General features: G+C 36.0%; 1 protein-coding gene across 1 annotated transcript in view; it reads right to left on the reverse strand.

The window, feature by feature from the left end:
- Positions 1 to 92: 92 nt before the first annotated feature.
- RPGR (retinitis pigmentosa GTPase regulator) overlaps positions 93 to 12,250 on the reverse strand; it is a 43,439-nt gene continuing 31,281 nt past the window's right edge. Inside the window, exons 9-16 of the mRNA XM_059819778.1 lie at positions 10,169 to 10,324; positions 9,495 to 9,619; positions 8,175 to 8,357; positions 7,106 to 7,271; positions 5,654 to 5,760; positions 3,766 to 3,831; positions 551 to 2,731; positions 93 to 376 (exon numbers count right to left, since the gene is read on the reverse strand). Coding sequence (XP_059675761.1) covers positions 143 to 376; positions 551 to 2,731; positions 3,766 to 3,831; positions 5,654 to 5,760; positions 7,106 to 7,271; positions 8,175 to 8,357; positions 9,495 to 9,619; positions 10,169 to 10,324 — 3,218 coding nt within the window. The 3' untranslated portion in view covers positions 93 to 142. The remainder of the gene's footprint in view (positions 377 to 550; positions 2,732 to 3,765; positions 3,832 to 5,653; positions 5,761 to 7,105; positions 7,272 to 8,174; positions 8,358 to 9,494; positions 9,620 to 10,168; positions 10,325 to 12,250) is intronic.

Here is a 12,250-nt window from a genome sequence, read left to right on the forward strand (position 1 = left end):
CTTTTCAATAAATTGGCACTTAAAGTATATGCATAATAATATATTTTGATTACATTAAAAAATTGTTTAAGTAACAAAAATCAATCTGCCATAGTTCCAAAGTTTCCTGAATAGGCTTAAAATGCATCTCCAGTAGTCTATGCTACTTTAGTGTTAAATAATGAGGTAGCACATTGTTCCAAAATTGTTCAGAATTATGTAAACCATTTGCTATATGCTGTTTGGACTTCATTTTTTGTTTAGAGCTGTTTTGTAAAGCAGTACTTTCTGTCTTCCCTGGCTTCCTGGTTTTGGTTTTTTTGTGTGGAAGCTTATTAGTATAATTTTTTCTTTTACCTTTTGCTTTTTCCTCTTCCTCTCTTTCTTCCTCCTCACCCTCATCTTCCTCCTCTCCCACATCCCCTTCGTCCTCTTCTCCTTCTTCCCCCTCTCCCTCATCTTCTTCCTCTCCCACATCCCCTTCCTCCTCTTCTCCTTCTTCCCCCTCTCCCACATCCCCTTCCTCCTCTTCTCCTTCTTCCCCCTCTCCCTCATCTTCCTCCTCTCCCACATCCCCGTCCTCCTCTTCTCCTTCTTCCCCCTCTCCCTCATCTTCCTCCTCTCCCACATCCCCGTCCTCCTCTTCTCCTTCTTCCCCCTCTCCTTCTTCCCCTTCTTGTTCCTCCTCTCCCTCTTCCCCTTTTTCTTCTCCCTCTTCCCCTTCTTCTTCCTCCCCTCCCTCTTCCTCCTCTCCCTCTCCAGCTTCCACTCGCTCTTCTACCTCTCCTTCTTCCACTCCCTCTCCTTCTTCCTCTTCTTCTTCCTCTTCTTCTTCCTCTCCCTCTTGCTCATCTTCTTCCACTCCTTCTCCCTCTTCTTCTTCCTCTCCCTCTTGCTCATCTTCTTCCACTCCTTCTCCCTCTTCTTCATCTTCTCCTTCTTCCCCTTCCTCTTCTTCATTTTCCCACTCCTCTTCCTCCTTGTTTTCTTCTTCTTCCCCCTCCTCCCCTTTTGTTTCTGCCTCTGTGCCTTCCTCTTCCTTCTCCTCATCTTCTCTTTCCTCTTCCACTCCATCCTCCCCCTCTTCTTCTTCCACTCCATCCTCCCCCTCTTCTCCTTCTTCTTCCACTCCATCCTCCCCCACCTCCTTAGTTCTCCTATTTGTATCTTCCTCTTCCTGTTCTTCTTTAGATACTTCTTCTTCTTCCCTCCCTGCCAATGATGCTTCTAATTCCTCCTCTTCACCCTCTTTGCCTTTTTCATTCTCCCTTTCTTTTTTTTCTTCATTTGCCTTTTCATCTTCTCTTTCCTCTTCTGCCTCCACCTCTTTTTCATCCTCCCCCTCTCTATCGTCACCTCCTTCCTCACTCTCATCTCTTCCGTCACTTTTAACCTGTTCCTCCTTTTCTTTTTCAGTGTCTTCCTCTTTTGCATACTCCTCCTCCTCATCCTCGCCTTCTCCCTCACTCAGCATTTCTTCTTCCCCCATCAACCTGCCTTCATCATCTCCTTGCTCTTTGCCATCTTCCTGATTAATCTCGTCAATCTCTTCTGCACCCTCATTCTCACTGTCTCTTTCAGCCTGTGATCCCTTTCTTTCATTTTCTTCCTCATTATCTTTTTCCTCTTTGTCTTCATCTCTTTCTACTGAAACTTCATGTCTGTCTTTTTTAACCTCCCTCTCTTCTTCTTCCTCCCTTAGTTCACCTTCGCTGTCAACTGTTTCATCTAGTTTTTCTTTTTCACTTTCACCCTTTTCACTGCCTTCACTCTCCTGCTCTTGATTAGATTCCTCCTCATTCTTAATTTCTGACTGCCTGTCTTCATCAGATTTGGCTTCAGTTTCTTCCTCATTCAGACTTTTTATATCAGTCTCTTCTACATATTCTTTCTCATTGTTTGTAGCTTGCATCTCCTCAATCTCACTGTCGTCTTTTTCTAAGTCCAAATCTTTCACATTTTCTATTGTTTTCATTGCCTTCTGAATCTCTCTGTCTTCATAGTAGTCCTCTTCTTTTTCCCTACTCTTATGTATGTATTTTGTAAGATCATTGCTACTTTCCTCAGGTGAAGATGATGACATAGTTACAGCTATTTGTTTTAAAAACTGATCCTTTTTTTTAACACCTCTCTGCTCTTCACTGCTTTCTTCTCCTCTGACACATATTCTTTCACATTTATCAGATTTTTCAACAACATCCTTTATTTTGTTTTGACTTTCTACTGCTTCTTGACTTTCTTCCTTTTTAACAGGACTGTATTTTTGTACAATTAATGAATCAGTCTGGGGCCGATCCCTGAATGCAGAAGGAAGTACATCTATTTTAAGGGATTGCTTAGATTTAACAGCTTTTGACACTTTATTGGAAGAATTTGTTTTTTCAGTCAGAATTTGTTTTTCAGCGGGAAGATTGTAAGTTACTTCCTCTCTGACAAATTCAGTATTTTCCACATATTCTTTTTCCCTTTTCACTAATCTGCATTTGTCCCTAGTAATTTGTTGAATACCACTTTTCAAAGTACTAACACTTTGTGCATGCTCAAATTTACCTTTCATTGTATTTTTTTTGGCCACAGGCTTCTGTACAAAGGCACTACTTTTGTCTAAATCTTGTCCTGGTGATTCTGAAAGTGAATACTGCTTTTGTAAAGAGCCAGAGTCTAATTTTGATCCCTCCTTCATGAAATCAGAATCCTTGTTTTTCAGCCCACCCTTACCATTTCTTTTCAGTTTCACATTTTTATTGTTCTTCTATTCCACATGAGAAGCAGAAAATTAAAAAGAAAGAAGGAAAGCATTAAGGACAAATGACAGCAAAAGAAAAAGGTTACGAAAACATCTGAACAAGAAAAGAAACAATTCGTATGAGGGGACTAAAAGATAGCATAAAAGGTAGAGTCTTTCACATGAAATGAATTTACAAGTGCACATATTAGAAGAATGTAACATTCTGTTGATGATAAATGTACTACTACTCTTTTTTCACTATCCAAGCACACAAAGTAAATGCAAGAAGAACTGTGCAGCCAGTATCATGTTCCGTAAGCTAGAGCACATGCAATGTGTGAGGCTGTGTGAACAGAAGTAAAGAACTAGTTTTCTTATACCTTCCTTCACCTTTCCCCTTGGGAAATCTTCTGATGCACTCACTGTTATGCTTTTTCTAGTAAGTCTGAAAATCTGTTGTCTTTCTGCTTTAAATTTTACACTTATTAAACAAATTCTGCAGAATAATTTTTTAAATATAAAATAAAATTATAATGAAATACATCAAAATGCTGGGATCACTTTAGGAGTGAAACAGAAAGATAATACAGAAGTATTTTAATTTCATAATTAAAACTACTATTATTGCTCCTTTAAATATACTCCATGGTGAATTTCCGTAAATAAAACCTTTACTTACATTGTGTCTCAAAAGTCAATTAAAATATTTTAGTATCAACAAACCAGTAGAAATGTATATTATCAGCATAAGTTACAAAGTGTATATGGTGTTCTTTTGTTCCTTAAACTGGTGAAGTATTATATACTCTCATCTCAAGCTATGCTGGATATGAGGAGTTCTATGTGCGTGCACAAATTCTCTCTGATTTTTGTCAGCTTCTTAGAATTTTACCACATGGATATTCAGAAAATTAGCAAGAGGAGGCCTATAAAATTTGCCCAGCTTTTTTAAAACTCAAAGCAGAACAATAAAGTACAATGATAATACAAGAATTATAGATCTTTTAAACATCAGTATAAGTATATGTGTGTGTGTATATATATATTTGTTACAGTACCTTTTGTTTTTGGAGTGGTGATAATTTTAAGGACTGGTCACTGGGATTCAATTTCATTGCATGTGTCTGCAAAGAATAAAATATCTATTAAAAATTAAATATAAGTATTAGGGCAAGCAGCATCAAAGCCCCGTTCTACTAAACAGAACTATTGTAAGTTATATGAACATTTTAATACTATTGCAGAATCAGACTGAGACAACCTTCTCGATCACTCATCTCACCTGTTTCACTTCCACTCCTTCATTTACTCCTTATAAAGAGAGAGTGGTAATCAGCTTAGGTGTCAACATCTAAACTGTCTGTAGAGACTGAAAACTACAAGCCCTCTCTTACAGCCCACCAGCATGTTTTAGATCCACCTTCCACTCACCGTGAAGTTGTGACTACAAATATAACACCTTACTCCATTATCATCACAACCTTCAACTTAACATCCAGTTTGATGCCACAGCCTTGAAAGAACATGTTCAAAGAAACATTATACAGCAGAAATTTTCATTGGAATCTAATGCCTTCACCTCTTCTATATAAAGCAAAAAAAGAAAAGGCAAGGCAAGTAGACTACTACTAGGTGGACAAGTATAGTGAGATTTTGGTCATCCCTTCCCATATACTCCAAACGACAAGATAACGTTCTCTGCTCCTGTTTGTTAACAGCTTATGGTTTAACCGCCATATTCTTTTCCAACACAGTAAGCACGGACAGTTCTGGCTTCTGACTCCCAAGAATTTGTATCATCAATATGATATTAAAGGTTTTTCCTCCTCTTGTCACACTTGTCAATAAGATGTATGTCACCACAGTTTAGAAAAATTGAAACAACTATGCTGTCACAGATTATTTTGATTCAGATTCAAGAGCAATAATTTTTCTTTGTATTTTGACAAGTTTACCTGACAGAATTTTTCAATCTGATTCTGATACGTGTTTTAAAATTGATTCACAATGGGTACAAAGACAAAAAGGAGAAGGAAGTCTAGCACAAAAAGTGTGCAAGATGTTATATGTAATGAAGGCCACATTATGCATCATATCTGAAAATATTTTTTTTCTTGTAAATGAAAATAAAGTTTTATAACTGTGAAATAAATGGTATGCACAAACAGATTGTTAAATTACTAAGCACTGTTAATTACAAACAAGTAAAAATTCCTGTAAATTGTGCAATCCCTCCAGCATAACTGACAACATATCCTGAGCTGAGTCCACAGTGAGTTGCTCATTTATTTCCATTCCACAGAAGTTTAAAAAAAAAAACCAAAAACCAATACTCTTTCCAGTGCACTGCATTAAGGCCAGGACATGCCCTATCTGCCGAGAAAACAAAATGTTTTGGAAAGGTATACAAGTGATAAGGTGAACGTATTTCTTAAATAAGAGAAATACACAGGCACATGCTTGGGGATCACCAAATAATCAAAATACCTGCGTTTTGGTCTTCCCTTTAATATGATCCACCTGTACTAAAAAAGCTCTTCTCGGAACAGGAGAAGACAGCTTTCTGCTGCATTTCCTGCAGTTCTCTCTCTTGGAAATTATCAAGATGAGGAAGGTCAGAGACAGAGATCACCATGTGGTATCCAGCATCCCTCTCCTTTTCTTTCTGATATCCAGAGCTGAAGCATGGGGAGGGGCTGCACTAATTGGACTGCTTCAATCTCATTTTACAACATTACTTGGAAAATGAAAACAAACTTTGGCATTGGATAATGATGATGTGAAATGCATGCTCATTTAACAGTATGTCAGTACTTCTTGATGCCACATATGATGTTCTAGGCTAGCCACAAGTTCTGTAGTAGAACTTGAAACATGATTTAGCTGCTTTCTTCTTCCCTTGCATAAAAACAATTGAATTACAGAGTCATTAGTGGAATATATTACCATATTTAGGATGTCAGTTGTATCTCCAAGGTTTCTGTCATTATTTTCATTATCTGAATCTTCTTCTGCAGTGCCTTCACCATGTTTATCTTTTTGATGATTCTTTTCTTTAAGGTAAAATAGCAGGAAGCAAACAAATATCATATGAACAAGCAATATATAGCAAACAGAACACCCCACTCTTTTAAAATAGAGATTATCTCCATTTTACTGACATAGGATTGAAGTCCTGAGATTCCTCATTCCCCCAGCATAAGACACAGCAAAAACACTTCCACCTCCTTTTCATTAGTATTAACATTAGAAGCAGCTCAGCAATCTGGCCTCAGTGCACTGTAGATCTCAGACCGTTTTTGCAGGCTTTCAAAGCATAAATATTACATGGGACAAAGCTTCTTTTGGATAATCTCTTTAATAATAGTGTACCAATTAGACTAAATTAGCTGCAGTCATATTTTCTACACTGTGATTGCACATTGTCTGTGTGATGGATGGAGAGACAGTGAATTTAACTCCAATGCAACATCATAAAAATGTACCTAGATCATTTTCAGGTTCACCTCAGGTTTATCAGGTATATGACCAGTTTCATATGGCAGAAAACCTGAGGTTTTATGCCTCAGAAGCCTATAAAGGCAATTCAAATTTCACTGCGTTGCTTTCCTGGAACAAGAAATGCTAATGGACATGCTGGCAGCTTTACAAATAATCATCTTAATTCTAACTGAATTAATTACTTTCAGATTGGATTTGACTGTCCAATAAATCTGAGCTTTTACATAGAAACATTGCATTTTGCACTCTTCAGCACTGCTCTTCCCAGGAAATCACACATGCCCAGGAACCCAGATGAAGTCCAGAACTGCTCTAGAGAATCTGTGCAAAAGTCCAGCACTGTATCAGTATCACTGTTACCCAGGCTTTTGCATTAGCTAAAGTATTGCAAACCCTTATTATCTTAGATAACAGAGAGTGAAGAGTACTTTTGCATTTCCAAGTGAAGAAGAAAGCTCCTATAAGAATTAGTAGACCTCTTTTCTTATCCAAGGTCTCTTGTAGGCTTTCCTTTGTCTTTATGACTGTTCCTAATCAAATTTTTTCTGTAATTCTTTTTTTTCCATGAAAATGGAGAAGGTGTTACTAATCTTACAGTATTTTTGTGAAGTCATATTTCTGCAGGCTTAAGGAACCTCAGATACAATTCAGAAGTTGTTTTTCTTTCCCTCAACCCTCCTCTAAAGCTTTAAGCACATGTCCCAAATGTGAAACAAGTGTGAGGCAATTTCCTGTACGCATTTTGCAACTTTCATGTCTGTATTCTGCCAGACCCTCTTGAGGTAAGACTGAACTTACACCCTTCTTTCATGTTCAAACTGAGCATTTGTTTATGAATGATGACAGCCAAACTACATAATTCTCAGAAAACAGCAACAAAATGTGGGAACACTTCACCTTTTTCATGGTTTCTATCCTTCATAGGTTCAGCTTTAGGAAGACTTGTTGCAGAAAAACAGAGTGGGCTAGTGTTGCTAGTCACAGGCAATGAAGATTTTAAGAAGCCTTCTCCTAGTGGAGGCAGAGTTCGTGCCATTCGAATAAACTGTTCTGGTGACTTTTCCTTTAGAAGATTAAAAAAAAAATTATTGAGAGTAAGAGTAGAAGAATAAAATGTAAGCAACCTCTCGTACTTAGCAATAGTATTTTCCTTGAGTTGATGATACAGTGTTGTAACTTTGTATACAAAGCATAAACAAAAATTCTTGAGTATTTTAATTATTTATAAAAAGTGGAGTGATATAGTGGGATATTTTAGGTCATTTCTACACAATAAACTCAAGCAGTCTTAAAATACAAAGGATAAAAAGAATTTTGATTTTTATTTAAAATGAAAATACTAGTTTCTCAAATATCACTGAGTTACTTAATCCACAACATCAATATATTTTTACAAAATAAATGTGGTTTTTTGGTAGAGTTAGTTTTCAGACAGGTAAGTGAAATGATCCAACTCACTGTGCTGCTAAAGAAATCATATGGAATGTGTAGTGGAGATAAAGGAGAAGAAACTACCATTTTAAGTAGCTACAGGATCTTAGGATCATTTTAGGCTGATTGTGAAACTTTCCCTTTTGATATTTTATAAACTATGAACTTGTTTAGTCTATTCAAGGACTCAGAGGGAACACCAAAAAAAGTCAGGTTCTTGTTGGTTTTTTTTAATGTTTCTAAGGTATTTTTAAAAATCCAAGAAACAGGCTCTACATTTTAGAATTAAAAAACTACAAAACTAATTTAAGTCTTTTTCATAGAAATAAACAAGTAAAACCTGACCAATACCTGTCTTATACCTGCATCAATTTTGGGATCATGGTAAATATTCATTCTTCTTTTTATACATTAAAATTAAACACGTATCTTAAGGAGATATATTCATCTGCTGGGTACAAGCTGTGATTTTAGTCTAAAAAGTTATTTTGTTTCCTAAAACAAGTATGGCAACTCTAAACAGTTCTCAATTTACCCTCTCTCGACGTCGCATTCGTGCTGATGTTAGTTGTAAGGTGTTTGTTAGTAGTGAGTCTCCACTCATTTTAGAAATAGTAGCAGTCAAACGGCTCTCATATAAATCTTCTAAGAGCATTTCTTCAGATCCTTTAGGTCTTGGAGCAGCAAAAACGAGCATATGACAACCACCACAAGCAACCTACAGCACCAAAAAAAAGTCTGCTTATTTCATTTGCAAGTACCAATACAATCTAATTTTCTGACAATCATCTCTAGGGACTTAGATTATAAGAAAAACATAATAAAAGTAACAGATGTTAAATTGCTTCAAATTTAGCTCCTAATGACATTAGCAAGATAAAAGTACATAATTACAATTATTAATGACTAGTGATCTATATTCATTTCTTCTTACTTAAATGCAACATATTTGTATTGAACAGGACACAAGATAGGTCTTTCAAATTATTGATACAGAAGAAGGCAAAGATATTTCCACTGATTTTGAAGGGGTTGGAGCTAATTATTTTGATGCAAGTCAAATGTGGGCAATACTGATAACTTCAGTGATACAAACCTAAAAATCACAAAATCCACAAAATGTAATACAAAGTCCTACACCCTCCAACAGACAAAGTATAATTACATAAAGATCAGAGGTTTCACTTTCTAAGAAGTTTAAATGCTTTACCACTTCTGATAAAACCTCCTTAAACTCTTAAGTCCAGTTAACAAACAGAAGACAGCCACAGACTTTTGTCGCAAATTTTGCTCAATCCTGAGTCATGTTTGCATTTTTGATGCTGGCAATTCTGTGATATTTGTTTCTTAAACACCTCAGGAAATAGATGAAAAAAATGCCCTTAAAAGAAAACAGTATTTCTCCTTTCTCATCCTGTCTGGATTCAAAATGCAACTCCTCAAATTTTCTTAAGACTTAATAAATATCCCACTGTAAAAATAATTGTTAAAAAGATGTCACTCCGGTGTTTTCAGAACAGATACTAGTTTCCCCCCTGCTGCCAACAATCTAAGCGCAACAAATATTTAATTTTATAGGCTACTACCAGCTCTATAGACCAAAACATTATAGCACAACACTACTGAATAAAACCCCAAAAAGCAGTCTATATGCGTAGTCCAAGCCAAGTACATTCTAAACTAAATGAACAGTGTGATAAGTAAATATAATTTCCTTTTGCTTTCAATTTGTGTTGTCTACCAATGAAATGTTATAGAAAAAAAAATTCTATAATGAGATTTCAACTCTCATTAATAATATTTTTCATAAAAATATAGACATTTTGATGTCTGAGAAGCATGGACAAAGTTTTACCAAAAGGACTGTGAACCTCAAGAAATTATAACACAGAGTGGGATCAAACTGATTTGTAAAATTCTCTTCTCCAAGTCCTAACTTGCCATGTCGCCCATCTCCAAAAGTAAACATGAGGCCATTCTCTGTATATAGAAAAAAAAGGATGTTATTAATAACAAAGATTCAGTACCAAACCAGGACAAAACCATTACAAACAAAGTAACAGGCCATGCAAGTAAGGAATATTTCTTTTCCAAAAGTAGAACCTGAACAACTATTTTCAGATTTTCAACAGATGAATATGATCCAAAAATATATATATTTTCAGACAAAATACTGTCAGAGATTAGAGTTAGCCTGGACAATTTTGGCAAAAAAACCCCAAAACCAACAACAAAACACTAAGATTGAAATTGTATAGCAAAACAAAGGTTTCTAAGCAAGAATACTTGTTAGCAAGGCATGATTATGAGGTTACAATTCTCCAGGGGATACCACATACAGAACTATGCATTGCATGGCTGTGAATCAGAAATTCCTAATATCAAACCTGGCTTTCTCACTAGCTCACTTAAACTTCAGAACTAGTAAGTCTGCATATGTCGTCTTCTACTGCTCATTTTATAAAGAAAGCTTTTACAGTATAATAGAGAGTCACTAGAAGTGCATTTCAGAATTTTTCACTTACATACCTGCAATTACAGCAGTATGATTTTCCCCACATGTAACGTTACATATTTTATGCCTCCTCAAGTGTTTCACAGACTTCGGTACTGAAGTTTCAAAAATAAAAGTACCATGTCCCAGCTGCCCATATTGTCCAAGTCCAAAAGTATATACATCTGTCTCTGAAAATGTACAGGCAAAGTTAACAACAAATATGCTGATATATACATTATATCCTGCTTTCTATTAGCCAAGTGAAAGTCAAATGGCATCAGCATCAAAAAGCAATGTTTTATCAATTAAAAAACGTACCAACTAATCAATTAAATTTATCAATTGAGAACAAAATAAAACAAAATAAAAAACAGGCAATGAAGCACTAAAATATATACAGAAAAGAATTTTGAATGGTTCAATATGCAATATATCTTCTAACATAACTGCAACATAATCCACTGATCGCATGTACGCAAAATATCAGCTAACAAAAAAATTATGGGAGTTTACATACTGCAATTAATTCAAGACCACAACGTTTACATGTATGTGCATTTTCAAGGACAATAGTCTCATCTTAATTTCTGGTTACCTGCATGTACACTGTATGACCCTAAATTTAATAGATTAGATCTCTTTAAACCAATACTAATTTGAGTGTAAGAAGAGACTGGAACAATAACCGAATAGGTTTCAGTATTCTGTTCGGCTACCAAATCAGCCCTGCATTAAATACAGAGAACACTGTAATTGTGTTATCTTGTGACAGAATAATCATCTTTCCACATTTATATTTTGTCTATTTAGTGGATTGTCTCTGCCAGGAAAAAGAATGAGAGCTTCTGCAAAGCAATAAAGATTCTTGGTGTGTCCATCCCTGGCACTCCATCACAACAGGGGAAGACTGTGAAGCTTGGAAATCTTAATGAGGTCATGCTTGAAAAGGGAAATTCAAAGACACAGGTTTTTTGGGAAAAGGAGACGTTTTCCTGGAATTTTATTCCCTGCCCCTTTTTCTTCTGCATGCAGGCAACAAAGGAAAAGCTAGAGAAGTACTCATTAAAACTTGAAAAATTGTTATGAAAACCTGCGAAAGATTGAGAAGGACAAAAAATATTCTATGTCAAGCAAAAAGAAATGAGACTGGGGAGCAATATATCGTTACATTATTGTCATGGACATGGTGCAGAGCATGCCTGCTCCTGCTGCACAGATGCCATCAGGTCAAAAAAACCTCACCACCTTCAACAGCAAGAGAGGAGCGGGTATCCACAGCTGAATGTGTGGAACAACAATTGACAGAGAATCTATGCGTTTTGAGCACTTCTTTGTGTCAAGGAAACAAGGTCACTGCAATAGCAAAGTAAGTTTCAGTGCCACAAAAGTAGTTTGTACTGCGCAACCAAATTCTCAGAGCAGCCACAAACTGGAGAAATATTAAAAATAATGTTACCATTTCCCCAAACTAATCCTTCACTACTGTCAGGGAAAGAGAAAGCAGAGAACAGACCAGATTCCATATTACATAGTAGACTTAATAACTTATATTGAACTTTCTAATTTCAAAAGAACCACAATGAAATACTCTAACACTACATATGGAAATGTTCTTTCTAGGAAGGGGTTTGCCCTTTTTGTCCCTTTTAAATTGCTCCATGTTAAGATGTCATGAATTCACACCATTAAAAAAACCCCAATGGTCTCACACTTTTTCAGACTGTAGATGAAAAATACTTAGTAAAGCTGCTTTTCCACTAAATGTAACAGTAGAGCTCCCTCTGCTGGAAATTTCAGTGCAAGAAAGCAACACCTTCTCGGGATCTTAAAAAATTAAAACAAGAAGAATTCTTCTGTGACATTTAGACTTTCTGGATAAGAATCAAGAAACTACTCCTGGAAGACAGGAGCTTTCTCTAAGCGAGACAAAGCCTCATCTTTATTTCAATAAATGGCTTTCTCAGGATGGCTTATTCCATAAATTCTGCTTAAATGCACCCATTTGTTTTAACATTTTTTTTTGAAACTGGCAGACCTTGTCATTTTCAAACTGTATGGCTTTATCTGATTAACATAATTATTTTGAGTGAAGTTGGAGTTTTTTCACATTATCT

The sequence above is a fragment of the Gavia stellata genome, chromosome 1 (genome assembly GCF_030936135.1).
Source record: "Gavia stellata isolate bGavSte3 chromosome 1, bGavSte3.hap2, whole genome shotgun sequence".
Taxonomy (NCBI): domain Eukaryota; kingdom Metazoa; phylum Chordata; class Aves; order Gaviiformes; family Gaviidae; genus Gavia; species Gavia stellata.